At 40.9% G+C, this 26,260-nt stretch overlaps 2 protein-coding genes across 5 annotated transcripts; one reads left to right on the top strand and one right to left on the bottom strand.

Moving 5' to 3' along the window:
- The first annotated feature begins 4,553 nt into the window (after window positions 1–4,553).
- Window positions 4,554–25,209, top strand: LOC121595809 (prohormone-3). Of its 3 annotated transcripts, none has more exons than XM_041920049.1 (8): window positions 4,554–4,925; window positions 5,148–5,295; window positions 10,157–10,334; window positions 12,551–12,671; window positions 20,111–20,300; window positions 20,667–20,715; window positions 21,023–21,079; window positions 21,659–25,209. In XM_041920049.1, exons 3-8 carry the CDS (start codon window positions 10,173–10,175, stop codon window positions 21,716–21,718), a joined length of 639 nt encoding a protein of 212 aa, XP_041775983.1. In that variant the 5' UTR covers window positions 4,554–4,925; window positions 5,148–5,295; window positions 10,157–10,172; the 3' UTR covers window positions 21,719–25,209. The 3 variants fall into 3 exon arrangements, with proteins under 3 accessions (XP_041775983.1, XP_041775980.1, XP_041775981.1); XM_041920046.1 differs by having other exon boundaries at window positions 20,096–20,300; XM_041920047.1 differs by having other exon boundaries at window positions 4,555–4,925; window positions 10,160–10,334; window positions 20,096–20,300.
- LOC121595808 lies at window positions 25,040–26,212 on the bottom strand. Of its 2 annotated transcripts, none has more exons than XM_041920045.1 (3): window positions 25,369–26,212; window positions 25,214–25,298; window positions 25,040–25,132 (listed from the first exon to the last, which is right to left on the bottom strand). In XM_041920045.1, the coding sequence occupies exon 1, from the start codon at window positions 26,210–26,212 to the stop codon at window positions 25,406–25,408; it is 807 nt and encodes a 268-aa protein (XP_041775979.1). In that variant the 3' UTR covers window positions 25,040–25,132; window positions 25,214–25,298; window positions 25,369–25,405. The 2 variants fall into 2 exon arrangements, with proteins under 2 accessions (XP_041775979.1, XP_041775978.1); XM_041920044.1 differs by having other exon boundaries at window positions 25,045–25,132; window positions 25,200–25,298.
- Between the last annotated feature and the right edge of the window lie 48 nt (window positions 26,213–26,260).

Genomic DNA, 26,260 nt, shown 5'->3' with positions numbered 1-26,260 from the left:
CCTTCGCTCCCCATCATGTGTCCATCGGTTGGGCTGCTTGCTGCCTACTGGAGCACACTCACGCTCTGCAACAGGTTGCCGCTGGACAGGGATTGCGATGCTCCGTTTTGCTCCGCTTGGACCCACTTGGCTCTGGAGTGTTTTGCATTAAATGTGCTGCTGAGCGATTACTTATTCACGACGAGCGCTTGAGTCTGAATAATGTAGGATTACCATTTAAAACAATGTGCATCGAATGTGCTGATTCTTCGGGGATGCCTGAAGGATTGCCAACGGTGCCCAGTCGGTGGGGCCAGTTCCCGCGGGAGAGCTAAGCGAAACTTTTACAAACAGCAAGCGTTACACCGGTTGCGAGAGTTGCTTCGGCTACAAGGGAGAGTTATGGACAAAGGCTTTAGTGATAACATCTTCAAAATTAGCGGTAAACATTCTTTGTTTTGATAAATCCTTATGAAAACTAAACGTTGCAAACACTTTCTTTTAATCACAAACAAATGATTTTAAGCATTTTAATATTTATATCACTGTTTTGATATAATGATCTTTCATGTTCTTACTCCAAAAAAAACCAGAATGCTGATATAGGGTGTACATTAAACAACCCTCTTCCAACTGTACTCATAAGAAAACCCAATATTTAACTATTGAGTAAGGATTAAATGAACCGTTCAGCTTCACCGATTGTCGATGATGCAGATTTTGACCTCACTGGAGAGCGAACGGCCGATGCTGCAAAGAACGGAACAGTCTTGCTTCAGGTGATAGCTAAAACAGCTATTTGTTTGCACAAAAACTAAGAGAACAGGTAGGAAAAATGCGAAAAGAAGAAAAACCTGGGTCAATCGCAAAAGACAATCCCTTCAGGGTGCCGAAGCTATCGTTCTGAGCTTTAGTTCAGGCAAGGCCAAAACCGATAGAAAACCTTCCAGTGTGCTTCGGGCAAATTTGCCGATGCAGGTTGAATATCAATGCAGATGGTTTAAGCTTTCCACTTTTCTCACGAAATCTTTCAAGCAAAAAGAAACGAGGAAAACGGGTGGATACTTTAGTCGGACAGAAATTGACAGGCAATAAATTCTTTTAGCTCGGGTTTTATGGAAATCCTTTGAGCAAGGCGATTGCTTTCAAAGGAAATTGAAATTAATATGAGGTGCTTAATTAGATTCGTCATTGAAATTAAATATGCATGGGCATATTTATTGACTATTGTCATCTTTAGCGTGGAAGATTTATTCGAGCGTTGTATGCAGTTCTTCCGATTGAATTGATCGAAACACGAGAAAACGCCTAAAGTTAGGCAACTGAGCAACCATGCAATACTAAGGCAAAAGTAAACATTTCTCCTTGATGACCATCCAAGGCGCCTGAATGTATGCAATAATAGGAAAAGGAAATAGGAAAGAAAGAAAAGAAAGAAATCCTTCAACAAGAACTAACTTAACAGTGCTGAGGTAAAATCACAGTGCTATTTACTGTTTTTATAAAATTTTCAACTAAATGTCTTACCTGGAATCAAAGACTTTATTTAAAATTTAAACTTTACCTACAAAAATCTTTTCTCTACTGAAAAGAATCAGTAACAAAACCTGCCTCATCCAACTTGTAATAATAAATGATACTATACGAAATATAGTAGTTCCATCTATTCGTTCTACATCGCCTTGAGCCTAAACTCATCGAAAGCCCATCTTCACATTCACGCCAATCTTTCTTCCCACTACAATATTTGCCCTGCTGGAAATCAACACCACCACGGCGTACATGGCTTACGGTCTGCACTGAGCAAAAACTTGCGTAGCAGGAACATTTTGCATAAATGAAAAGTTATGTCTACTGTACCACCATGTTCCCAGCGCGTAGCATGTAGCATCCCAAGCACAACTCCAACGCACAAAAACCCTTGCGCCGGGAACGTTCTGTGCTCGAACGCCGCCCGTACACCGATTGGCTCGGTACGTTTTCAACCCACTGTAAGTAGCAGTCCTCGTTGGTGGTGGGTGCTTGATGCACTTTTGCGTACTTTTGCGATATGGCTGCTTTTTCAGCGGGGTGGAAGGGGAGGGGTACCAACCTTTAGGCAAACAAAATGTTTCGAGCGAGTGAAAACCAGTCCCCGATGGCTTCCTGACAGTGCTACGGTTTGTGGGGAAACTTTTCACAGTATCATAAAGGCAACGTATTATTTGCATAAATGCAACAACAAAATATTTTGCAACAGTAGCATCGGTAAGCGAAATATGTAAAATACGCGCAAGAAACTAAACGAGCATGTTACTTCCAACTCCGAAGAAAGTAATATATAAGCAACACTGTTTGTCTTTCGTTTTCAGCTTTTATTGACTGTATGACTGTAATTGACTGTAATAATTTTCTAATTTACCTCACATAATGAATGAATTATTGTAGCAACGAAGCAATCAATAGAACGTGATAGTAAGTCAGTAATAAACAGTCTATCAAATTTTAGAACGTATTTTTCAGCCAGTCGTCAAACAGTTTAATCGTTTTGAACAGTCTTCTAGGAACGACTCGTTACCATCGATGCAAATTTCAAGATTAAATGAAATAAAATCTGAACAATTTCGAGGATATCATGCCTTCAATTGCCATGAATCTTTTTGCAAAATCATAGGCAAATCATACACACCAGTTATGTAGTTACATAGAATTTGGCATATTTGGTACTTCAGACCCCATCCTGCATATTCTCGAAATATCAGAGAAAACCATATGGTGATATATAAATTCCAACAAACCTCTATGGATAGAAATTGTGCAGAATTTGAAAGCAAATATTCATCCCCAAACAACGATCAGCTTTTTCCGAGGAATTGTAAACCATTTACCTCCACTTTTTCCATTTCAGCGATTGACGTGTTGCTGTTTAAAACAAAAACTTCCATTTCCTCAACACAGCACACTCGAATGTGCAATCATTCAACGCTTCAGTTGTGCACTGTTTGCATCGTTTTAGCTCATGAATAATACAGCTGATGCACGAGCGGCGTACAAAGCTTCGAGCCAGGGAATGCATGTACGAAAATGAATAACGGAACACGACCATGTATAGCTGATGTTGAGTGATGTGGAACGTAATGAAATTGTTTCTCACTAAGAGGTGCCAGCAAGAGTAAATTAATAGTGAAAGGATAGTGGAACAATAACCTATTCCAGTGAAACCTGCAAAAGCTCAAATGGGCGAAAGATGATGCAAACCTGCTAGCCATCATCCTGCGAAACAACCCATCATCCCTTTAATGCTGCGACGCAAATAACACCATTCTTTGTCGAGCTATCGGGCCCGGTTTACGTGTCCGGAAACACATGTAGCGTCCTGCTGTATTCCCAGAAACGACTTAGAAGCGTCATCAACCGTCACCTAAAAACCATGACCATTTCCCGCCACTCCAGTACCAGCCATCTCCACCAAGAACGTTACGTAGACGGCCATCCTAACCAGCGGAACGAACGCTTCTCTCTTGCATCGTAGACGCGTCGCGTCACGAGTTGAAAAAATGCGATACAGGAGCATGCATGGTGGGCGAGTTTGCGCACATCCCACAGCGAGAGCATGGTGCTTCCGACGAACACTCGGATCAAGATTCGTTTATTAACTGACGCACACCAACACCAAGCGCCGTAAGCTTCCAATGTCGGGAGACGTTCGCGTTTCGTTACAACATAGCCGACTGGAGTTCATCTTTGGCTTCTTTCTTTATGTTTGTAATTTTCCACCGGAATCCGTACACTTCCCGGTTTCTTAGGAGAGCCTCATCCATTGGGTCACTTTCTGCTGATGAACAAGAGGCCTACAATACTGTTTTTGACTGCAGATTCCCAAACAAATCACATCCAAATGGACCATCTTCACAACGATGGACTGGAGTGGTGTTTTTAGGAACGAAGGAACGAAGCAATAATCTGTGCTCTTGTTTATAAAGGATGGTTTTAAGAACCTGTTTCGTTTCATTCATGCTTATTAGGTCAATAGAAGGATTTTCCGTTGAGGATTTTGTAGAAATAGGATGTATTAGTCCGTAAAGACATGGCATGGCGGATCATAAATCAAAACAATTAATTCGAAGAAAACCATTGAGAATATAATAAATAGAATTTTGTTATCAAATATGCCTTTTTTAGTTGAATTGTTGAGCTCGCTGGTGTAAAAGAACATTCAAATCAACTATACAATCTATAAATTAAACTTCAGACGTAAATAACAGTATACATTTTACAGTAAAATATCAATTCATCTTGTAGAATATAAAAATTCTTACTTAACAGCCTAAACGTTACTCCAAGGAAATTCCCTAATGAACCTAATGATGAACTCAAGAAGCTTCTTTTGTTTTATTTTCTAGTCTCATCCTTTCTCACTCTCGGGAAAGATGTTTTTTTCATTTTCCCGAGCTAGCGTGTTACCTTGACACCCTATCGCTCTCCAAGCAACTGCCGAACGCTACCATTCTCTCTCATTCTCTCGCTCTCGCCCGCTTCAAGGATACAAGAAGCCGAGCTTTTGCGTTTTCGTCCTCGGACAATTTAATTCAGCTCCGTCCGGTGCCATTGACAAGCAGTTCACTCTTGACCGTGGAAACGCTCGCTTGCCAGAGCTCACCGACAGAGAAACCCCTGCCAAACGCGCCCTCCAGTAAGGTGCTCGTGCGTGTGTGTCTGTGTGTGTGTGTGCGTGAAAAGTGAAGTTAGTACAGCTTGCGAAGGGAGGCGTAATAGGTGGCCGCGTGGGGAAAAGTAATCGAAAAGCACCGATAATCGGTAGCATCCTGTACCGAGCATTCGGGAGCACTGGGAGGAGGAATCAGTTTGTGGCCACTGCTGCTGCTGCCTGGAACGTCGTCGGAATCGTGTGGCTAGATTGCTAGCAGGTTGCTGGTTAGCGTGTGTGCCAAACCACGTGCGAGCGTGTAAGTGTTTGTGTGTGTGTGTGTGTGTGTGTGTGCGAGTACTTGAGTATTTGTGTGTTAGTGTGTTGATGCGAGTAAATTTCTCATTTTCCAAAAAAAGGTCTATTTCCTGTTCGGTGTGTGTTTGTGTCTGATGCGTGAAATTGCGGTGGAAGAAGTTTCAGTTCCACAAAGAGTGTTAGGAGCAGCAAATCTAATTCGAGTGATTTCCACCTTCTGCAGTGTGACCTTGCAAACCTTTGCTTTAAACGGGTTTAACGGATCTCAACCGTAGACGGGCCCATTTGCTTGCTAAAAAGCTCAACGGGACTTCCAGCGGCCAGTATCGTTTGGCGTGACTTGGAAGAAGCTTCCTTACACTGAACCCAAGGTAAAGATAAATTGTTATTCTAGATGGCAGAGAAACTTATTATAAACGATCCTTATGAATAAAAAAAATTTCGAGCAAACAAGACATTTGCCCCAACATTTGCTCCCCTGCACCAAATATAACCTTTTGTAGCCCTTTTTTAAAATTGCTTCATTTATTTGCCCCTTACGCCGAACAGAAATGATATTTATAATTTACGTTGACATTTGCAAAACCATTCCCCACGGGAAAAAGGGCAAAGGTATTACGCGGGGTCAACAGAAAAAAACAGATTCGTCTTTTACACAGTACGTCGAAACGAAGGTTTAATGTGTGTTTAACCTATAATGTAAACTGACCATGGTAAAGAAAAACTCTCATTTATTCATGCCACGGTTCAAATGGCTCAGAATCGATTTACCATTGCGTCGATTATCGTTGACTGCACACCGAAGAATCGATTCGCAGTAGACTGTGAGCTATGGGAAAATGATACCCCATGGTGGGTGGAAAAATAAATTTAGAACTCTTTGCATCAAATATTAGAAAGGGTCGCCTTAGGTTGAATGTTCTTGAGAAGCTATTTTGAATTCACTTTAAAATTGGATAAAGGGCAGATTGCTATTTTGAGGCAATGTCGCGCTACGAATTAACGATTCAAAAGAACGTCACAATATGAATTCAGAATTTGGAAAAAGACAATCACGGCATTTATTCCTAACAGTGCGATTGTAGCACTGTGATATCATCTGACCTCACTGTTACATTATTTTTATGTCCTAAAAATATAACAAATGCTGGAAGTCTTATCTCTTAGAATATCCCTAACTTGTTATGAGATTTTCATTTTGTACTTCAAGCTTATGTAATAATATTATTATGAATATTATTAGTACTATATCCACCGGTGAATCAAGTAAAATCATCTCACTTCGTTGATGTCAGATTATTTAAAAATTGAAATATATTTTGAATGCCCATAACAAACATCCTTTAAACACTGAATCCTTCTGTTGCCTCAAAAACATGTACTTTGATGCATGAGACATAAGTTCATATTAACCACTCCCTTGTCCAAGTATTCAAGTTGTAACTGTGATAAAAATCCCACTCACTACCGTCGCATTGTTTTAACAGCACATCAACGACGCAAAAATCGCAAACATGTTTTTGTTTTATTTGCTAATCGACTCGCCAACTCAACTGAACAAAACAAAAAGCTCACCTGAAACTTCTAAAAGGATGCACATCATTCATCATGACACACCTTTCCCCTTGTTGATATGCTGGTCCTTGAATGTATACACACACACACACGCAAAAATACGAAGAAAAAATACCCTGTCATTAGGTGTTTCGTTTTCATTGGGGCGTGTGATTGATGAGTGTGTTCGTCTAACAGACGTATTTATTTTAGGCGTAGCTCTTTTACCACGATAAACATCGCTACCAGCGGGTTTCTATGTCCTATGACGTTGGTAGTGAATGGAACCAGGCTCAAAGGACTTTTATGAAGAAATGTGTACGATTTTTAAATGGACATTCATTAACATAACTAGTCAAAGATCATCCAACAAATTCGTAAAACACTCAGATAAATACATTCTTCAAAAAAAAAGATTAGCACACAACATAAGAACAAGTCTCTCTCATAATAGTTTTTTTTATCTATTTAGAAGGAAATTTCTTATCACAGTTTGCACTATCGAAACGAGCACATCTGACCACTTTGGCCTGGTGCTATTTATTCTTTGTTCATTATACTTGAGTTCTTTTTTTTCGGTAATGGATGTTCTCCCCACTATCAGACATCTTGCACGGAAGTCAACAAATAATCACCATCAGCAAGAAAACCCCTTTTCCCCATCGGGAGGTACAGTGTATTAAAGGTTGGTTCTGGTCGTAATTAAAACATCCCGCGTCCTCTTCTCCACCGCATTAATGTCCATCCTCGGGCACATTCACAAGCCCCAAGAGGTGACGCTATAAAGGTCATAATGGGTTCAACTTTGCACACTTCCGGCAATACCGCCCCGGTTCCACCAGGATCTTATCGTCGTGATACACACCACACACAAACACACACATACACGCCTCGGATGAGTCACAGTCGGCCGATATGAGAGAGAGAAGGGTGGTGTTGGCAAAAGTTTCATAGTGCGAAGTAGTTTTCGCTCCGTTGCGTTGCAATATGCGAAGGAGGAATGATCCCCACCACCGAGTAAAAGCAAGCCGGAGGCAATAAATTCTAGCACGGCTTGTACGTGTGCTGTTGTATTAATTTCCTGCCTTTCTATTTGGTGTTTAGAGCTGTGATTAGCATCAGGAAGTTGTGCGAAAGAATGATTCTAATAGAAAATAGGCTTTTTTGTAGATAGTTCCAAGGATTAATAAAAAAAAATCCACAAAACAAGTCTCAGTTTCAATAGGCAACTCCTTCAACATTAATCATTTTCCAACCAGCAAATAAGGCAAATTTTTAGTAACCTATGACCTCTATTCAAAGTCGAAAAACACGCACATAGCAGCACAGTTGAAACAGTTTCCTTCTTAGCTATGCTTTTCTGTTTCAACGCCCTCCCAAGCGCCAATCATTACAGTGTCACAGCCATGCATACCTATGCAAGAACCATTTCCGTAGCATCGGACCGTTACACTCTCTATCCAAAAGCTACCAAACACCACGAGCGCTTGCTACCAGCCACCGTAAACCATCAACTTTCATCCCATGCCTTAGCTGCATTATGGCGTCAACAACTTTTCCTCGACGACTACGACGACCCTGCAGTGGTATGAGCGCGACTGGTGCCCGTTAGCTGTGAATGTCATTCACAATCCTGTCAGGACTTTTGCCCGGTTTTGCTCGGTACGCTCGGTCGTGGTGCTGGTGTTTTTTTGCTGTCGCTTGTAGCGTTCTGCAGCCTTCAGGTGTTCAGATGGCATTTTCAACTGCATTTTCACCAGCGGAATGGAATGGGGCGAAGCAAGAAATAAAAAAAAAATCCCAGCCAGTCACGACTTGGTAGAAGATTCAAGTTCACTGAGTTTATGGTTGGCACTGGGTGCACTTGAACTGGCAAGTAATTTGCATATATTCCACATAAATACCCTGCCTAACGGTTGACATTGCGCTGCCGGCTGACTTGCACACGGACGGGGGCTCGGCGGGGAATAAAAACAGCCGCACAACGGAAACCATTGCTGTACGGTGAAGAAATAAATCTGTATGACCATTTTTTTTATGCCTCACAAAAGCAAAGTTTTTTTTTTTTTTGCTCAAGGTGGCCACACCAGCCAGGCAAGCAAAAACAAAATACATACTCTGTACGTGCTGCACAAACTGTCCCAGTTGACTTATCGTGATTGATTGCTGTTAGAAACTGTGCTTAGTGTTAGTGTGTTTGTATGGGTACTTTTTTGCAGAGGAATGAAAAATTGTGTTGATTGAGAGTAGAAAGTTTAGCATTCTGAAGAAATTCACTCGGGACGGGCGCTCAGAAAAAGGCATCGAATGCGGTCGATGAAAGTTAAGCATGGTTAAGAAACGATTTCCGGAATCGTTTTCTATTATTTGAGATAGAATTCAGAAAATATTTCCAGCAACACAAACTTCAGCACCCATTTCTAGCTTAGGTGTGGTATGCCTATAGACGTATTGTACACGTTTTAGTTTAGTACAAACTATCTACGTCAGATGTTAAGACAGAAATCGCATTTTGAAATATGAAAACAAATAAACACAAAGTACCTAAGTCTATCGTACAGTGTTGGGTACTACGAAACTTTTTGATGGATATTGCTGCACTTGAATCGATAAATCATAAGGAGAATTATTATTTCTCCAGAAATCGCAATCACATTAATCGAAAAGCGTTGTTTAAAGGCGTCATAACAACTACATGAGCTAAAAACCCATTAAATTGTTTCCAAAGAATAACCAATCTTGATGTCTTGATGTGGACAACTTTCATACTTGTAAGAGCTATAGAAGTAGGACAATTATGCACCTACTCGTAAGAGCTATAGAAATAAATAACAATTAACGGATATCCCCGAATCTCTTAGGATGAATCTGGTAATATTTATACTTATACTTTGACCACAGTTTTCAACACATTGAAACAAATCATCTTGATTTACTGATCAGTCACTACACTCATGATATTTTCCTTGCCAACAACAAGGGTATAACAAAATTTCTTATGTTTGGACTTTCTGTTCTTAGGTCCTTCTCAAACTCTCCAATCGAAACTCTCCGTTACAATGATCATGTTGAAGATTTGCATGCAAAACCAGTTGTTAGCGATAAGGTTAATAATATAATACAAGTTGAAGCACTTGTTCCATACAACCAATTATACGCAACAAGTTAGTGACTAAGGCCTAAGGCTTAAGCAATGTGTTTGTTAGAATGTGTTACATGGCTAAGCTAAACAGACAGCAAAGCACATCACGTGAGCTAATCAATAGACTACGACTACCAGTACGACACAAGATCATAGTTAATTTAGTGTAGCAAATTAGAAACCACTAAAAATTTGTGAATAATAGGTCTTAGTTTTAGCTCCAGTTATTGCACTAAAACATAAAATAAGGTAAATAAGGGCTGTCGTGCGAATGAACTAAAGTAATGTCCACAAACATAACAACATTTGTCCAAGCTCATCTTATCTTTAACCCTTGTGCCCCCGTTTATAGAAAACAATATTATATACGATTTTTACTGTCTTTCCTACGGGGAGATATGCTGAATATGAGTCGAGCTACATCCAGCATAAAGCAGCATACGATAATGTTTAAAAATGTATAGAAAAATATCTCCATAAATGCCTAATAATAATTCTCATACTAATCTGAACATTCTTCTCCTTTTCCTCACTAGCAGCACCGTTTTCAACATGAAATCTCCTGCCCTGTGGATGGCCATCGGTGCGATTCTACTCCTCGGCGGAAGTGTGAACGCATGGGGCGGGCTGTTCAATAGGTTCTCACCGGAAATGCTAGCAAACATGGGCTACGGCAGCCACGGAGGATCCTACCGGCCACAATCGTTCCTACAGGTATAGCACCATCTGTTATCGTACTTTTAAATTCACGTTGTTCAAATATTGGTGGTAAAGTAGTGAAACATTTTATACCAAACAGCACACCAAGCGAAAGTATGTCAACCTGCTGGAGTATCCTCCATATTGGATGGACTTTTTTGTCATGTCTTTGCTTTGTTCTGGTGCGTTCGGATCGAAATCGAATTTTTATCATGCTTTTATCTACACCTACACCACTCCACCCATTTCATCGATACGCCGTTGGGCAGTGAATAAATATTGACACAACCGGTGCCAAACCACCAGTCCGGAAGCTTCTATCAGCACACTCACACACACACACACAAGTCCCGGCTGACCACACATCCAATAAAATATTATTACCTTCCGGCAGTTTTTTTGCTTTGTTTTTTTGCTTTGTTTTTTTGTCCTTTTTGTCTTTAATGGCAGTGAAAGGTGGGAGCTCGTGTCTTCCCTTTTCTCCATTAAGTATAGTAACCATTGCAAAGGGCTTTTATTTTCGCCTCCAATAATGTGATAAAAGCGTAAGATTATATCCCCCAAAAGTCCCACATCTTGTTCCACGTAAATTGGCTCAATAACAGTGAGTATAGTCACATGCGATTTTTTGGGGGACGTGCGTGTGCGGAGTGGCGGCACGGCAAACCAGTACGGTGGTGTGTTGCAATATCTTTATTGCGCTTAAAGACATCGAGAAACAGATAGTAAATAGAAAGGAATCAAATCAGTGTTATCTATGGAAACAGTTTAACATCTCGAACATATCGGAATCAGCCGAGTTACACGCAGTTATAAAACAGTTTAATGCAATGTGTGTGTGTGTATGCAAGAATCATATTTACGGGAAATTAGGGTACATATATGTGGTATGATATGATTTTAATATATTATGAATCATCATTGTAGATCACTTATGTTGAAAGATGTACTCTTAAGAATAGCTGCTTTGTTTGTATGTAATACAGGGATCAAATATCAGGCCAATTTTCTCCTTATTGAACAATATTACACAAATGCATGTTATATAAGTGATCGTGACTATAGTTTAGTAAATGATCTCAGAATTTAACTGGTATGACTCCAGTTGTTGAAGTTAGTGTTTCTACACCCCAAAAAGATGCAGTTTTGGATGATCGTTTTAGTCTATCGTTGTTTTAGCCGACAGCATGATTTTGGTGAGCTATGTATACATATAAATAGTTTTAGATTATATATGTTATTATTATATTATGTATTATATATTTGAATCGTATATGGTATAATTATGAAGTACAAGAGTGCAATAGACTTTTTCCAAAATAATAACTACATTTGCTCTGCTAAATTTAAAGAGCATTAAGAAATTCTTACACGCATTCAACCACGCGTAGTAATTTCATGATAATCGCTTACTTTTTAAAATAACAAAAAACCATTTAAAACTAAAAACTAAAGCCTCTTTTGTAAAACTAATCATAGTATCGTGGAAATAACTTCGAACTTTTCATTCTAACTTCAATTTGATCCAACCCATGTTGGTGTCCATAGCCTCTCTCGAACGCGCTGAACCATTGGGTAGAAACTATGTCAACGAACATTCCCGTTGCTTGGGGGATTTTAAGCCCCAAAGAAGGGCACAGCCGAAGGGGTAATAACATTTACATGGTAATTTAATCAACCGCCAACGCATATCACACATACCGGTCCGTCGGGCGCTTTTTCTTCCTTTATTCCGCGCGCCAACGAGAACGTTGATTGAAACGGGCGTACCTCCCACGGTATGGAAAGTTTACCAATCTAACAGAAGTTCTGCAACCATGTTTCATGTTTGGATAATTCCAAATTTGGATCCACACATGGTTGCGAGCACGGCGGAGTTTCTTTCATTACCGTTTTCACCGCTGCCACACCTTTTCTCTCGTGTGTCGCGATGTAAATGAGTTTTGGCAAGCCTCTGTGTATGCTGCCGTATTACACCGTAAATATCGATCAGCACGATACGACCCGCCCGGGAAAGGGATGTTACAGCGCTTGTATAATTTAATTTGAATTTTTCTTTTTTTGCTGTAAGACAGCCTTTCTTGTGAAAGCTTCTAAAGTGTAACGGATTGTTAAGCAGCTTACGTTTTCCTAGGTGTATTTAAATACATTCTCGTTCGGGAAGCATTAAATGTGATCGCTCGTTGTCGTTCTAATGCACTTTTGTAACTGCTTTCCTTTCTACTTTGCAGAACGAAATCCTGGACGAAGAACAGCAAAGCCCACGCTACGAGCCGGATCCGTGCTATCCCCGGGCGTGCTCCGCCAACGAGTACTGCTGTCCCGGATTTATCTGTGTAGCCGTGGACGATGGTAAGCCGCAACGGTGCATCTATGCGATGGTTTTACCTTTTTTTGTTTTTCCTTCCAAACTGTCTCTCTATCCTTCTCGTTGTGTCTGCTCTCAGTGTCATCTCCTTGACTATCTTTTCGATGTTTCTATGTATTCCGACTACTTTCACAATCTTTATGAATGTGCTTCCTTACCATTCCGTTGATGTTCCATTTCATTTCACCCATTCTTGAGTGCATCCCCCGAAAGCTCTGCTTTTCTGCTTCTGAAAGGCTCATAAATCCATTCTTCATCGCAGCAAAAAAGCAAGTGACAAGCAATCATGGAATGTAACGTCACGGTGGGCTTAGTATCCAAGTCTTTGAGACCTTTGGGGAAACTTCTTCGAAGGATCATTGTTTACTGCCACTAAGATGGCAGTAAAAGCTGCTCACAAAAGCACAAATGTCACACGAAAAAAACCACCACACAAACAAATGACGGGAACCGTCACGCGCAAAGATTAAAAAAGTTTAAACAAGCCAAGGTTTCGCGGTTTCCTCCGGTGCAAACAGCCGCTTCAAAGCCGCATCTGTTCCGAGGAGGTTTGGTGAGCTTTTCCCCGAAATGCTCCTTACCTTTAGGAGATGATTTATCATCTCATTACAACACAAGAAAAATGAACATGGAAAGCTCACACAAACACACACAAACTCACGCTGACAACCGCAACTAATTTCACTCGCAGCGTTACCTTTTAATATGGCATTACAAAGCCGGAAAGCTGCTCGTTCCGTTTACACCAGGTGAAATGATTAAAATCAGCTACTCCGAAAAGGGGTAACTTAACACACAAATGAACAACTCCCTCGTACCGCTCTCGGAAGCGCGCGCGCGTGGGAGAAAGTCAATTAAATTCTAATTACATTCACTGGTTCACCCCGCCCTGTTGAAGAGTGGGAAGCAAACGAATGTCAGCGGTTGGGATGCAATCAACCGTTGTTGTCTTTGTAGCACGAACCGGTTCGCCCCACTGCCGAAAGTGACCGGAAGCGTGGGTTTGAAAATTAATTATATATCCATATGATATTTTTATGACTTTTGGGATCAACATTTGTTGTGTGAAAGGACCGTCCCACAATCTAGTGCGCGGTAGAGGTAATCAGGTTTCATCATGCGATGGGATTATTGGATCAGGTTCGCTATTTCGCTGCCCTCCGTTGGGTCCTTCCACAGATTCCTTTTTCGTTTCACGTCATAAATAAGGATACAGATTTTGTTGTTTTTCCTGTCTGCGAAAGAAGCTTCCGAGAAACTACCGTTTCGTTCAAGGTGCACAAATCTCAATTCTGACCTCCCCTGCTTTATATGCTTGACCCTAATCCGCTGTCATTTTGATTTTCGCCCTTTCGCCAGCAACGTCCGAGAACGTAGCAAAAGGGCGCTTTTGTCGATTTTCCTTTCCCATTGTTATGGAAAGCTTTTTCCGTTCAGGATTGTTCCACGTTTCACATACACGCAGGCTTGGAGAAAAAAAAGACAATACACGAAGGATGGGTTCATCTGCGTGCACACTCTGTGAAAGTCATTGTCGGCGCCTTCGCGTCACTCTCTATTAAACCTTCATCTTTTGAAGGATCATGTCGGTGGCTTACCTTGATTTAGGCTTTGGCCTCGGCGGAACACAACAGAAAATAGCACAAAACAATAGACAGTGGCGAGTGTTGGACGTATCCCTGTAGCGGATTGAGCGCTTTTAGTTCGCTCACTCGACAGGAGAAACGGTGCCCTCAACTCTACGAACGTTATTACATTTTCGGGCTTTCGTTGGCGAAATTGGTGCAGGATAATCATTTATTTATAATCTCTTACTATCGGTCAGGATTGTGTGTGTGGGAGTTTGAATTGGAATCCAGTAAATCCGCCGAGAAAGGTGTTAACCTGATAATGCTATCAACTTAGCAGCAGGGCAGAAAAGAGAAAGAGAGAAGGTTTACGATGAACTGATAGCGAATCACGGCCGGCAAAACGTGTATTAGATTATATAAATCAGACATGCAGCTTCAACCTGAATCATATTTCAAAGCCTTCGTAAGAGAAGGTGCCGAACGACTGGCGTTGTACGAGATCGTTGTATCGTATCGTATCGTTGTATCGTTGTAACAGCTCGCGAGTTCGGGGTGGAAGAAGGACTAAGAAAAAAGCGCCCGAAGGTATCGAGCAGAAGTAAACAAATTAGAGCAAAGTGGATCGAACGTGTGCTATTACGGTGTTGTAATTGAATATTATCAAAAAGAGGAAACTATTAGAGGTATGCATACCTTAAAGGTAGAATTTGTAGAGAGTTCTTTTACAACCAATGCGTTCTCTAAAACTTTCTATAAAACAAAAAACCTTTTCAAATTATACTCAATATTTATTTGTATAATCAGTATGTTTTTTTACTCTCATTTTTCGGGATACTATTAAAGAATATAATAACTATAATAATTTTGCATTATTATAAAGGTTGATATACTTATGACGAAATAAGTAATGAACTAAATAAAACATTTTTTATTGAAAAGTAGGCATCGTTAACATTTTTAACAGCCTTATTGTGGAGAAGCCCTGTTCTATTTAAACAAAATAACGCTTTTAAATATGATTTTCTATAAATTATGGGGCATCAAATAAATCTCAAAAAAGTTTGATAAACAACATGCCATCATTTAACCGTGCTTTAAAATGCTTCAATTTAAATAACCATACACCTAACACCAAACGGAGGACATAAAGAGCTACGGAATCATGAAAGACGATAAAACCAACTTGAGGTAATCTTATGGGTAAAGATGTATACTACACTTCAAAAATTCTAAACGAAAACGAAATGGCAATATACTAGAGCTACTTTACGCTAAACTGCTTACCAACACGCAACATAAGGCCTTGGATGCCCAATGCTTTTGAGAGCATGTTTTCATAATGGTCATTAGACGTGTTAGGCTGCTATCTAAGTGAACAACCGAATCAAGAATTACGTTCAAACGAGAGCATTTGTAATGTTCCACATGTATTGGGGGAATCTTTTTATAATCTTTTAATGTTTTGACCCATTTATTGCACACCACTCGGACTGTAATGCTTTTAAATTGCTCTCTTTGTAAATTAATGACTGTTATGATATAATGAAACAAGAATATCCATTTAAGCTCACCTCATTCTAGCTACTAGCTTCATTTCACTACCTTCGCTCTATAGCGTCTACAGCGCTGCAGAGGCGTCTCCAAACGTGAAGCACATGTGGTATGTGTGTGTGTGTGCGCTGTAGTCACCACATAAACATTATGCGGCAAAAACATAACAACACACCCCTGCCTCGCATCGGGTTTGAATTTTACCCATGTTTTGCAGCGTGTAACATCCTTCCCACTCAAAAAAATAGAATGCAAAAAACAACGACCAAAAAGCGTGTACATATTCTCAGCTCTGGTCGTTTGCGGTCCCTTTGCTGCGGGCCAATCAACTGGCAAAAATAAACCTCACTTTGCTGAACCTCGTCATTCAAAGTCTGCACCATCCGATCTCGGTACGGGCGTAGAGACAGAATGTGCGTGCTGGAAGCACAATGACATGACGCTGGTCGTTTAGAGTCACAGGAGAGAAAGATAGGGGGGACCCGGTCGGTTTGTACCATGACAGCCAGTGAATGGTTTATGAACCTCGGAGCGTAGGACGAATACCGACCACGTCACACAGAACAGCTCGTCCTAACAGAGCGCTGCTGAGGGCCCCTGGGGGAGCTTTTAATTTTTTGCCCCACCTTGTCGCTTCCCCGAACACTGCACCTTACCAGTGAGATACATTTTACTTTCCTTTGATTCGTCCGGGTCATCCACTCAGTATATTCACGTGTGTGTGTGTGTGTGTGTATGTTATTCTGTGGGTAGGAGTAATAAGTCAAAGATTGCCACCCGTCATTCAAGTCCTTTGGAGTCTGTGTATGGTGTTGGAGTTTTGTTAAGGCCCTCCTATCTGCATACAACCTCCCAGCCGAGCGTTTTTTTTTTTTTCGAAGCGGACATCGAGTTCGAGTGTATCGATAAGCATCGCCACACAAATGTGACATGGTCCCATGTGTGTTTTGCTCGTGTAGCCCAACAAGCTGTACCAGCACAACAAGCTCGAACAGCTCGGGGCGTAGCGTCCATGAATCGTGTCGCTCGCTCTGCCACCAACAAGAACCATCGGTAAAAGGGGGAAGTCAACCCCTTTGACAGCAAACAGGAAACAGGAAATGAACATAACGCTGTACGTTTTGTTCGAGTTCTTTTGTTTGTTCAGCAGCGCTCGGCTTGGCCTCTGTTTCCACACAATAAACATCACTTTGTTCAATTGAAACACGACGAACCATGCACGAACCTGCACGAACTTCCCAAAGGATGAGCCTGAGCATACGGATGTAATTTGTTTTGTGGATTGGTGGCTGTTCTTGCCGGATACGGAGGGTGGTGGATGGTGTGTGTGTGTGGAATGGGATGATAAATATATTTTCTTTTTATATGATTGGAAAACAGGACGAGCGACGGTAAAGGAATGGTCCTGGTGATGATTGGGTTTTTTCTTCTTTTTTGGTCGATTGTGTTAAAAGCGATCAAGATATTTGACAACAATAGTTACAATAAAGTCATTGTGCGTAAATAAAGAAGTATTCTATTCTGCTGTCTTTGTTCTATAATTATTACTTTAGTATATTGAAAGATAAATTTGTTCATTTTATCTCGATCTCTACTCTATTATAAAATATTTTCGACAAGTATTATTGTAACTCAATAAAAAAGATTGAATAGCAATTTCTTCTTCTGTTTTTGCATAATGTTTCGATTCGATACGAACTTGTGCCCAATGTGCCTTGGCATTCCTTTTGAAAAGCCTCAAACAGACGAACCAATATTTTTTTGTCGTCATTTTCCCGTGCGCCGTATCGACCATCTATGTCCGTACACAAATTTTACCATCAAAACCCATCATCATCTTTGACAGCATGACACCGTTCCGGCAGGACGGACACCGTTCAAGGGCGGCCACACTAAAAATAACACCATCCATCCTTCATCAACGACAGGTACCGGGCGTCTCCATGCAAGATCGATTGCATTGTCATTTGGCGCGGGAGGCTTGCTTCGAGCAAAAAAAAAGCGCCCACCCATCAATCTGATTTGATGTTCTTTTACAAGAGAGAGAGAGCAATCAAAAAAGCGTTCCAGTGCGTTCAACTGATGTATTTTATTATCTGGAAAAATGATGAAAATTTCCAGCCGCCTTTATGGGTTATGCTCTACAGAAAGTAGCAACTTCTTATTTCAATGTAACCCACAGTTCTCGTATTTTCGTGTTTCATGTTTTAAAGAAATGATCTAGCATGACGTTTTCTTAAAATTACGTTCCATCTTAGCAATAGTTACTTTCGGTTTTAATTTTTAAGTTCTTTACTTTATCCCTAAATTAGCCTTGCCAGATCTGTTACTAATTCTTTTATTGGCATTTACGGTTATAAATAAACGTACTTTATTTCTGTCATACTTGCCTTTTATGTCAAATTGCTTTAATAAACGGGTTTAAGTCCCCGCATTATGATTCTAATTGATTTATTTATAACATTTATGTTATTGTTCATTTTACTCAACCATTTGCATTAAAAAATGGACAACAATTGTCGATTTTCCATGGGTTTATTGCGTGAATAGCACTTTCAAAAACTAGTATCCCTAAGTCAACAGACAAAATTTGACTCCTTTAACAGTCGAACTCTTACGGTGATTATCGAAAAGTGAGGCAACTTCGTTTAGAAACGTGCGCGACCATAGAACGGCATCCCGTAGCGTCTTAAAAGGACTCCGTGCTATAGTTTGTGGACGTCATAGACTTGTTCCGGCAACTTCAACATCTTGGAACTATTAGACAACAATCAGAGCATCGAAAGAGAGCCCAGTTCCGAATGGCCGACGACCCTGAGCGACAAGAAGCTCCAAATGATGCTGAAAATGAAGATCGAGGGAAAAGTCTCTACATCACTGTGGTCGCTTGACTGGGAGGTCGTCGCAACCGGCCAAAGATTGAAATAGTACCTGAGAAGCATGAAAAAACATATGAGGAAGCAGAAATCGAGTTCACTGGCTTCGCAGTAGCTAGCAATGACGCCAAAACTTAATGCGATCATTGTAAGCGAATTTTGGCGGAATTTCTACATAACACACCCTAGTTAGCGAACCGGTTTAACCTTCCCCAGCTGTGTTCCATGGACATTTTCTAGCCAACATGATGCAAAAGTTTTGCTCCAACATTTTGGTCACCGACAATTGAGCAGGCATTGATAAAAATTGAACGTAGATCTTAAAAACTTACGTTCAATCCGGCTTCGTGTGCCCGGGCAAAAATTCCGGATAACTGACGAAAGACACCTCACAAGATCGTAGCTTTATTTTTGCAACTAAGCGTTAATAATTATCTTTCAAACGACATCAATAGAAGGAAATCATCTCTTTTAGTTTTTTTTTTTTATTTACAGCTAACCCATTTTTTAATGCAAACGTTATTCCATCAACCCAAAAACTGTTGATCATTTTGGTACGACTTTACATCACACATACATACAATATTATCATACACCTCTTAAGTCATTTACCAACCATATCCACCATTTTGTTCCACCGTAAACCATGACCAACAACGATAAAATCTCTCATCCGGGAATTTTAACCGTAATGTGTTCGTAAACACGACAAAAACTTCCAGCGATAAATCGAACCGTCGTCCCCACATGCATACGTAATGAGCTAATCATGCGAGCGATCGTAAAAAGATTTTCACTGCGAGCGTTTTTCAGCTGAGCACCGGAGCTGAATAATAAATATTTAGCATCGTTTAGCGAATGCATTGTAAATTCAACGTACCGGGGGCAGGTAATATAAATAATTCGAACGAATAACACACAACAGCGACAGCGCACATTTCTCATCAAACGCTCTTGCATGACACGGTGAAAACTGCCATCAACATTAATTGCTATTTTCATGTCGTAAAACTACTGCTTACTCTTTCCTTGAATGTTTTTTTGTTCCATTCTGTGAAAGCAAACTTGTTCAACTTTTAAAACTTTCCATAGCTGCTTTTCGCTTTGTAACGGATGTACTTTCTCCTCAACTTTGTCTTACCTTCTTCTGTAACATTCGGTGTTTTGAGTGTGTGTGTGTGTGTGTGTGTGAAACATGTGAACCGTATGTTGTTGTGCCCACTACTCTCGACGAATCGAACGGCAAAACTAATCGAATCGAATTCCCTTCTCTCCTCCCGACCTTCTCTTCATTCGTGCGTTCGTTGTCCGGTTCTTCTGTTCTTTTTTTTCAATTTCTACCAAAAAAATAAAAACCCACCAAACAATCCTCGCCAAAACTATTTCGTACGCAACACACCACACCATAAGTTTCGCCAATTTCAGTCAGGGGAATGTGCATGCCACTGTACGGACGCAAGTATGGCGAGCTGTGCCGGCACGATTCGGACTGCGAGTCGGGGCTGGTGTGCGACATTTCGGCGCTGAGCGGTGCCAGCGTGTGCCGACCGCCAACCATCGTGGCCAAGCAGTACGGCGAAGATTGCATCACGTCCAGTGACTGTGATATTACGCGGTAAGTTTTCGTAACATAAAACCAGGAAGGTTTCAACCAAAAAAAAAACCCCCCAGAAAATAACAACTTCAAAAGATGCTATTTAAAAGATTGGTTGTATCAACCATTAAAATGGTTGATTTAAAAGCTAGTAATCTCATAATCAAGCTAGCCTTCTGTAATACGCTAATCCAGCTGAGTACTGCATAAGCCTGTCAGAGATCAGTCCACCAAAGGCAAAGGGACACCGAACCCATCACGTTCAGATGATGATGGAAAGCGACAATAGAAGAAGAAAAAACGAAGCTCCGTGATTTACTTTTCCCATCTTTCCTTTCTTTCTCTCTTCTTATCTCCCATCATGGTGTTGCCTGAACCAACACACAGCGGACTATGCTGTCAGGTGCAGAGAAGACATCGACAAGTGCCTCGTAAGGTAAGGAAGATTGCAACAATAGTGCTTTTTTTCTCTCTCTTCTCCCTGTTGGTTTTTGCCCCCATTTCCCCCCTCTATTAAAACGGCTATATCTTGTATCCACCCTCATCTGGGAAATGATTTTCCTAGCGAGGGAAATTCGCCTCAATTAACCTCTATCATCATCATCGCGCGTTGTCACCACGACCCAAACGACAGGTGGCTTTGCTAGCTGATTGTGAATTACCGTACCGTATTTCTTGGGCATATATTGCTTTATGATTGATTTTCTATTCTATGCTATGCTTCTTTTTTTTTGCCACTGCAGGTATGCTCGTACTTCAAAGATCCTCTGCTCTGCGTTGGAACGGTTGCTGCCGATCAGGTAAATATGGTAACGACGGCAATGACATGACACAGCAGAGCCTCGTTAGGAATGTCAGGAGCTATTGAGCATTTTTAACAATATTGAAAAGTTTGAATTTCATTTTGTTAATGAATGTGAGCTCAATTTATAATTTTTGATACACTTTGTTGTGTATGGCATTATAGATTAAGCTATTGATATTACATTAAATTCAAAATGTTTATATTTTATTTAATTTAAATAAGCTAGTAGACATTTTTTATGAAACTGATCACGTTAAAAATAAAAAAAAGCTTAGTAAATACGAATTCCAATCCAATTCCTGAAATAATTTTCATTGATATATAAATTTGTCATTTTTATTATTACTGCCATTGAAAGAATAGCTGAGACGATTCTCTGAAATTTTAAAAGGAATTAAACAATATTTCTCGTACAAAAGGCTTGCTCACGGATCAATTTCCAATTTGCTCAAATATCTTGGCAAATTTCCTAATCAAATAATCTATTACATCTCAATCAACATTACTGTAACAAATGCGCCAGTATTAATTTCTAAAACGTATCCTTCTCTTCGTCGCTCTGCCTACACAACAGGTAAAACACCAGATCGAGCATACTGCAGGTGAGAAGCGCATCATCTACAACAAGCACTAAACCAGTGGGAAATGTCACGCAAAACGGCACCAGCACCCAACAACCATGCAAAAACGAAACATCGTATATCAAACCGAACATTCCGAATCGTGAGACAAATTATGGCCCTTTAATCCTGGACAGCCTGGACAGCACAAACGCTGGAAGCGTGTAAAAAAAACACACACTTTTACTCAACTCTTATATGAAGTCTGTTACCTTGCCCCCACAAAAACCGTACCGTAGCGCCAAAAGGAAGAAAACTAAAATCAGAAAAGAGAAAAAAACTACGAGAGCAATCAAAATTAAGTGGAAAGCGAAACGTGGGTTCGTTGCTAACTGAATGAAATTCTCAGTTATAGTCAAACATTCAAAACAGTAAATAGAAAATAATCCACAATAGTGGGAAATAGCAGAGCACAGATACCGAAGCAAAAATCATACCCAGCAGAACCAGCTAGTGCATTCAAGCGAAAGAACAAAATAACCTATCGGAACGAATACATATCAAACACTTATCTTTAGACACGAAGCAGAAACAGAAAATTGTCAATTAGGTTCGTTAGTTCCGTTACCATTGAAAGTAATTCCACCAGTTTCCGTTCTCAGCTAGATACAATGCAATAGTCTTAAAGTCTTGCTAATGTGTGTAGTAACTGTGTATTGTATCACAGCAGAACCCGCCACAGTGGTAGAAAGGGAAACCGAGGGTATTATTTCCATACAAACGCACCACGGAGACGCGTAAATTAAATGTCGCCCCCAAGAGAATGGTTCACCTTTTCCTCTTAAACATGCTTAAACGTTCCACTGTGATTGACGCCACGTGTACAGTCCCAAAAAGGTATGAACACTAATGTAAACCGCACAGCATTTATGCAAACGAAGCAACAACGTCTTGTTCTCTACTCGATATTTCGCTACAAATTTTTAACATATGCGTGGGTGTGTGTTTTTTACAGCTGTGTGTCGTTTTTAAACCATTCGTCCCCATTTTCTCCAGTTTTCATCTTTTAGGCTTGTGTATGATAGCTGCGTGTAACGAGCGGACGAGAGTGTGTGGCAAAGGGTGGTGAACGCCGGGATAGGCTTGCTTAAAACTGTTTTCGTCCATTATGCGGCACATCCAATTACATTATTAACAAGGAAAAAAAAGGAGAAAAAAATCACAAACACTCCCAAACACTCCAACACACACACACACATAATATTGATTGAAAACAATACAATAAAATACCCTTGCTGATATAATCGGTTCTTATGCAATGAATACATATCGTTATACATGAATATATAAATATACTTATATATACAGATACATATATATACAGATATACTAACGTTGCGATCATTAGAGCCGCAGCAGAAGAAAGAGGAAACTATTGAAAGAAAGAAAGAAAGAGGAGAACGAGAAGAGAGAGAAGAACATAAAACAAATCAATTCCAAAGTTGCAAACAATCCACTCTAGGGTAAGGAAAGCAAAAGGAAAGGAGTGAAAGTATCGGTATCGTAAGCTATGGACGCAACAAGAAGAGAAAACTAATTAAACCCCAAAAAATCCAACAACAACAAAAAAATAACAAAACCAAACAAAAATCTTAAAAGGTAAAGGAAACAAAACCTTTACGTAAATTCATACTGGCTGAGGCATTTTGAACTTTTAATCTTCTACATACACACATACACACAAGCTCGCACACAAGTACAGAAGTACAGACTTTAAAATATAAAGTTTTCACCCAACTAATTATTCAGTGTGTGTATGTGTCTGTTGAACGAAATTGCAGAAGCGAAGAAGTTATGGTCGAAAAGAAGATATTCTCTGGAAAAGATGGACGATGCAAGCTGTTAGTAATATGTGTGTTAATATCTCCACTACGAGTCGCATCAACGGTGAAGGAAAAGGATTCTGGTGAAACATTTCCCATCGTTTCAAGTTTTCTGCTAAAACGCTAGAGAACCCACTAGTGTGTCTGTCTGTCTGTTCTTGTTGGATGCTCTCTCATAAGGCGAACGCAATTACCAGCTACCGCCAGAACCGTTTGAAATGGCAGTTTCGTTTCAGACCCGATCAAGCCGAGCCGCTGATGTGTGGCGACGAACGCATGTGTCTGGATGAAACATCTTTTCCAACTGCACAGCAGCAAAAAATTACAAATATTTCCATTCAAAAACGATATTCAAACGCGAACCACATCAAACGGCTGAAGGTTGGATCCATCGAAATGAAACGGTTCATTTTGAATAAGGTTCTACTGTTAAGCTTGAGCGAGTTACAAATTTAAAGATGTATGCTCGATACGAACCCAGGCATTCCGCATCGTGTCTCGGTCCTCTTTGGTGAGCGTGTTTGTTTGGGCCGACGAGTTCGGAGCCCTTCTTCACCCTTGTAGTTTGGTCGAACGAAATCGATGTCCCATCTCGATACTCTGAAAACCTTCCAGTTAGCCCCACCCATCACCCACTCCCCCCACCAAAAGACGACGGCTAGGATGGTCGCTAAACGGACCCGACCACCAAAGGAGGCTGCAAGACCGATGATCGAAGCAGCGATCCTCTAACGTTGCACCGGAAGTAATGCTATAGCCCTTAGAGTATGATCATGAGTGAGCCGCCCTGAGGTTGAGAAGAAGTGAGCGAGAGGTGATGATGATGATGATTTTAAAAATCAGAATACATATCAGTGTACAAAACCAGTTACACTTTCACTAACACTGCACACACACACACATACAATAAAAAGACAGACAAAACACACTCACACAAAACAAGCTGTTGTTGCTAAGCACAAGTAAAGGAAAGTGCACCCGATCCTATTATAGAGACATATCAAATACACCTGCATACAGAGCAAAGGAAGAAGAGAACGTAATGAAAAACGAAAAACAAAATGTGAACACTATCTAATTCTATTCAAAGCCGGCTTGCAAGCTAAACCAAACTTACTGAATAGTGGGAGAGAGAGAGCAAAACATGACGAAGGAAAAAGAGATATAGAGAGAGAGTGAAAAAAAAAACAATTGCACATCGCATACATATCAACTAACGAATAAGATAAGACACTTGAGACTAAGCTGATTTACAACTGAATCGCACTGAAGATCCCACTCTGCGACCGTGAACGTAAACCTTGCTATATAAGAAGAATGGAGCCGAAACCTTACCTTATGCCGACCTTTGGGCCGACGTTCTACGCACGATTTCACACTACCTTGCTTTACACTATTTGCTGATGGTTTTCGTGATCATACGGAATGAAAGAGAAACATAGATCATATTCGTAATTTTGAATTTTCTGCAGTATAGTCGTCATCCACATAGTATGCGCACTGTAACGTTTGCTTAAACCGTTCCAAAGGAGGAGCACTCCATAGTGTGGTGTGATTCTTGCGTACAACGTGGGCACTCACAGGGCGCAACACACTCCTTCCCCCCTTTAAAAGAGATAACAAATTATGAATGAATGAAAAAGAAAAACAAAAATAGATACTATATGTGTACATCTCTTCAACTACCGGTGTAGTTTATTTAGAAAATCGATCCGAAACATTTTCAGCTCCACCTCAAGTTTCAACGCTATTCATCTGTTTTATACTAAACCTAAAAAGAAAAAAAGTACAGAAAGGTTAGTACAATCCTCCCTAAGAGCCAGAGCAAAATTTTAATTTACCTCTGTTTCAAGTTCAGTCGAACCATAAGGAACACCATTAATGGATTGCAGTGGAGTACTTCTCCTCGAAGCCCTTGATAAAATCGATTAGCTCCTCCGTCATCTCGTTCAGATCGTCTATCGCACCGGCAATCGATTGGCGCTTCAAAGCTCCCGCCTGCTTCGACTGGCTTCCCGCCGAGCGGCCACTCCACGGCGTTCGCTGTCCCTCCTGCTGACACCGTTGCTGTTGATTCTGTGGCACAGGAGTTTCATCCACACTGCACCGCAAAGCGGCCGGTGAAACCTCCGACTGCGTTGTCGTCTTCAGCGAGCTCCCGAATCCCGAACCTTCCACCGACGGCATCAAAAATGGCGTTGAGCTGCTTACCGGACCGGTCATGGCGGATCGATTCCGATCGATCGACCGCTGCATCTCCAGCATCATCCGGGCACGCTTGGGTGAGGTCATCGAAAACAGGGCGGGCGATGTACGGCTAAAATCTAGATCCTTCGTAACATCGTTATCATCTTCCACCGTTAGACGCAGCTCGTTCTCCCGAATTTCACCACTATCGTCCAGCGTAAAGGCCGTTTCGTCGATGCAAATGCCTTCGACCAGTTTGCCATGTTCCATCATCACGATCGACTCGTCTGCCGCTACTGATGATGATGGTGAGGCAGGTGCCACTAGCTCACTTGCACGACTAAAACCCGATTGTTCTAGTTCTACCGCCAGACTGCTCGGGCCATCGCCTGTCGCACCTCCCTCATTGGTTGAGCTCAGCGGCGATTGAACGCTGCAGCTGTTGGGTTTGGAGGCGTTTTTTGCTCGCCGTACGACCGATATTCGATTCCGGAACATATTGTTTCTAGCACGGTCGCTACCGTTACAACCACACACGCGAATTCT

This window comes from Anopheles merus, chromosome 3R (assembly GCF_017562075.2).
Source record: "Anopheles merus strain MAF chromosome 3R, AmerM5.1, whole genome shotgun sequence".
Classification (NCBI taxonomy): Eukaryota; Metazoa; Arthropoda; class Insecta; order Diptera; family Culicidae; genus Anopheles; species Anopheles merus.
The sequence above is the reverse complement of the archived record's forward strand: the minus strand, read 5'-3'. Positions and strand labels throughout refer to the sequence as shown.